This window comes from Bicyclus anynana, chromosome 9, assembly GCF_947172395.1.
Source record: "Bicyclus anynana chromosome 9, ilBicAnyn1.1, whole genome shotgun sequence".
NCBI classification, from domain to species: domain Eukaryota; kingdom Metazoa; phylum Arthropoda; class Insecta; order Lepidoptera; family Nymphalidae; genus Bicyclus; species Bicyclus anynana.
Window position 1 is genome coordinate 3488240 of NC_069091.1, and position 4596 is coordinate 3492835.

A 4596-nucleotide genomic window follows, 5' to 3' on the forward strand; every position below is an offset into this window, starting at 1 on the left:
CAGGTATGGATCATGGAGACCAGATCTATGACCTAATCAGACTTTTAGTGATACATACTGGATATATAAAAGCCTAATTAGGTTCATCAACATCGAGAGGTTATACAAGTTCGATGATCCAAGTCCGCTGGAATATTTCCGTACCAAATCAAAGCACAGTCATTCAGAATGCATAACCACTCATATATCTACTTGATGCATAAAGCAGTATATTAATAGCTATATTGTAACGACCGATTTGTGTTCGCCAGCATTATAGACTATTCAGTCTTCTCATGAACACGAGTTCATGACAATGACCGGATGTAAAGTTATAGAATGATTATAAGCATCGCAATGAATTTATAGTATAAGAGTAATGTAATTTATTTTCTCGTTTAAAACGCTACATCGTATGACTTGGTCCTCGGACAATTTAAACCGAATGGCAGGTGATGCGCTGCTGTGGCCACTGCCACCGTCCATATGGAGGAATTATATTTCTCAGCTTCACTCGACCCGATTTTATATTAACATATTGTAGTATACTCCTATGCTACAGCCAATGACACAGTTTTTTAAAGTTAATAGGAATTTTTCAAAATATCACCATGGCAACCCAAACACCACCCCCGCGCGGCCATAGGTCGCCATCTTCATTCTGTGTTTCTGTGTTCAAAGCCTAGACACGCTAATTCAAATAAAAATAATTTTAATCGTGGAAATCTTAGAATTTATAAAATTTAAATAAAATTATTTAGTTAGTCATGCCAAAAGGCAAACGTAAACGTAAAAGTAATGAAAAATATGCAGATATTAGGAAAAAATTACGGAAAATCGAGGCAAGACTCGATAGGTCAACGCGGCGTCGAACCGTATCTTCAGGGCCGATGATGTTAGAAGAAAAACATCATTATTCAGGGAGTAAGTCGTCAGGTCAGTTCAACATCTTGTATAATATAATATACCCACATTTTCTTGTAAGAAAACGATTTGCTATCATAATTTAATTTCATACGTAATATTATGACATTTAGTGATGCGGGACGCCATCTGAGCTATCTATCTCTGTCACAAAACCTTTTTTCACTTAGCCCAACTGGGGCTAGGTCCATTCTCAAAGATCATATTAATTTATGATTCTTGTTACATTTTTATAATGTAAATTAGTGATGCGGGACGCCAACTGGGCTATCCCTGTCGCAAAACCTTTTTTCACTTAGCCCAACTGGGGTTAAGTCCATTCTCAAAGATCATATTTATGATTCTTGTTACATTTTTACAATGTAAATTAGTGATGCGGGACGCCAACTGGGCTATCCCTGTCGCAAAACCTTTTTTCACTTAGCCCAACTGGGGCTAGGTCCATTCTCAAAGATCATATTAATTTATGATTCTTGTTACATTTTTATAATGTAAATTAGTGATGCGGGACGCCAACTGGGCTATCCCTGTCGCAAAACCTTTTTTCACTTAGCCCAATTGGGGTTAAGTCCATTCTCAAAGATCATATTTATGATTCTTGTTACATTTTTACAATGTAAATTAGTGATGCGGGACGCCAACTGGGCTATCCCTGTCGCAAAATCTTTTTTCACTTAGCCCAACTGGGGCTAGGTCCATTCTCAAAGATCATATTAATTTATGATTCTTGTTACATTTTTATAATGTAAATTAGTGATGCGGGACGCCAACTGGGCTATCCCTGTCGCAAAACCTTTTTTCACTTAGCCCAATTGGGGTTAAGTCCATTCTCAAAGATCATATTTATGATTCTTGTTACATTTTTACAATGTAAATTAGTGATGCGGGACGCCAACTGGGCTATCCCTGTCGCAAAACCTTTTTTTCACTTAGCCCAACTGGGGCTAAGTCCATTCTCAAAGATCATATTTACGATTCTTGTTACATTTATATAATGTAAATTAGTGCGGGACGCCATCTGGGCTAAAAAATGCTGGTCACGTAAAAAACACTTATTAGGCATTCTTATACTTCTTGTTACCACAAAAAAAAAAAAAAAAACTGATAATGGTATGGCATTGATAAACATTTCGGTTTTAATCGCTTATATGGCTTCACTCCTTGACCAGCCTGACGAATATAAATCAAACCCTAGCATGCAGAATATGCCTGTGGCTTCTACCACAAATCTTTCAGCGATCCCTATTTGACCACCTCGAACAGTACTCCAAGCCCAAGCTCAGCGGGTAATCAATCTTGCGCCCGGAGCCCGACACCAGCCACTGCGATCGTGCTAGTCTCAAGTGATGCACCGGCAGAGTCCCAGGAGCCAGAGGTCGATGAAGCGATGCTCGCTCTATTGGGTGATTGTATTGTAGACAACAAATTTGGGAAGGCTATCCATAAAGACCTAAAGACCATCATGATGGCTTGAAATACTTAGTAAGGGGCTACAAAAGGAGGTTAAAGATAAGATACTCCAAGAATATTGAAAACCCGAAAATTGCGATTTGTTGGTCGCGCCCGTCCTTAACCCTGAGGTTAAGGCAGGCAATGGTCAAGAGGGATTCATCACTAATGACTAAACAGAAACGCCGTTGCGGCTATTAATCAAGCTATTGAATTATCACTAGCTAAGGAAAATCACACAAAAATATTGAAGATGTTTGTTTTCAGATTTCTTAAGAAGTAATAATAATCCTAATAATAATCGATTAATCTCGAAAACCCTGCCTTGGAAAACGGGGCTGAAGTCTGAAACAGAGAAGCCTCGCCGCAGCCAGGGTCATCGTGCAGCGCTGAACAGCTCTCAACAGCGGGGGATATCCGACCAGCCAGCACCGAGAACTTACAAGTACCCGAGACAGTACCTCTAAAATTATTTAGTTAGATTGCAGCGCTATATTAAATGTTGGAGTGATATTACAGATGATCCCATCATTTCATCGTGGTTACATGGATATGAAATTCCTTTTACTTCATTTCCAATTCGTATTCGGAATAATACTTCAGACTTTGTTAATCAATCTAATGTCTGTTAGATATAATTGCTATATCTATATCTATATAAATCTGTCAATCTAATGTCTGTTATATATTAATGCAAAATCTAGATGCACGCACACATTAATGGCGAATTTATTTTAAACATATTTTTAGTTCCGAAACCAAATGGCGATAAAAGATTACTTTTGCAATAGATTTGTTATCACATTTTTAAAATGGAGGATTATAGAAATATCTCCAAGCTTATTACACACAACTATTATATGGCAAAAATTGATATATGAAGCATGCCTATTTTTTTTTTTCTAAATCATTAGAAAGACTTGGGACTTACAACTCACTACTTGTAATTTTTTAGGTTTTATGTTCGATGCGATAGAAATAACTATAAAGTTACCTATTAAAAAAAAAAAAGAGATTAAAGAATCATTAATAAAATACATTAATCAGAATAAGTGTAAATACTATCAATCTTGAAATGAAAGTAGCTTGCTTTGGTCTGAAAGTTTGTGCTAAAAAGCTTAAATAGTAACGAAGTATTACTGCGAATTGATAATGTTCCTGCTATATCATACATCTGAATGAAATTGCTAGAGAGATGGCAAGATGGCAGTAGTGTGAAACAAGAAATATAACAGTGATTGTCTCGTATACCATAATAGTTTCCCTCGTATGCTAAAGATAATCTTGAAGCCTATTCTATAAGGCATAGGGACATAGGAACTTTGTGAATATGTTTCTTATGTTTCTTTTAAAAATAGTTTATATTTTCGGTAAATCAGAGATAGACCTCTTTACTTGATGTAATGTATGTGCCACTTCTCGTTACATTTCTCGAAAAACGTTCTCAATGCATGGCTGTCAATGCCTTTACTGTTTCATGGTTTCATTTATCATTTTATGCATTCCCTCCGTTCTCCTTCATTTTGAAAATGTTACAAAAAATAATATGCGATAAAGCAGAAGGCAAAGTATTTGTGCCCTATTGGCCAACTCAAGCGTGGTAACCTATCCTTAAAAAAAAAAAAAAAAATTACAGTAAAAGATCCTATTTATTTTGGTCCACGTATTAGTTTATTTGAAATTTCTTCTAGGGTTATCCTGGTTGCCGTGACATATTCTGGCAAGCTTTATTAAATGTTACCTAATTCAGTCGAGATTATGTGAGCTTCTTTAACTATTAACACGTATCAACGATGGGTGTTTTAAGGAATGGCTGGATTATTGTAAAAAAAAAAAAAAAACAAATTAATTATTTAGATCCTTCTATTCCATTAACATTTCAAAATTGTACCAAATATGGCACAGTTAATAGTTACAAATCAGCTTTATTGTTGTTCATAGGTTTTCAATCTGTTAATGACAGAATGAAACGGTTTATAAAAGGTGTTTTCAGATTAAGACCACAAAGGTCCTAGGTATAATCTGACCTGGCCCATCATCCCAGCATCGTGCTTAATTATTTATCTGATTTTTGGCCTGGGAACACTTAAAAAAAAAAAAAAAAAAGAAGTCTTCTACTTTGCTAACCTTGGTCACCGCACTTCGAGTACAAACTTTAGCTCTTATTTAATTAACTAACATGAAAATATTTGAGAATATTGAAATAATTATAAAAATTCCAGATTTGATAAAAACTTCAAATAT

At 35.7% G+C, this 4596-nt stretch overlaps 1 protein-coding gene across 1 annotated transcript; it reads left to right on the top strand.

The window, feature by feature from the left end:
- The first annotated feature begins 472 nt into the window (after window positions 1-472).
- On the top strand, window positions 473-3595 carry LOC128198387 (uncharacterized). Its single transcript, XM_052883624.1, has 2 exons — window positions 473-915; window positions 2620-3595. Exons 1-2 carry the CDS (start codon window positions 747-749, stop codon window positions 2817-2819), a joined length of 369 nt encoding a protein of 122 aa, XP_052739584.1. The 5' UTR covers window positions 473-746; the 3' UTR covers window positions 2820-3595.
- The last annotated feature ends 1001 nt before the right edge of the window (window positions 3596-4596 follow it).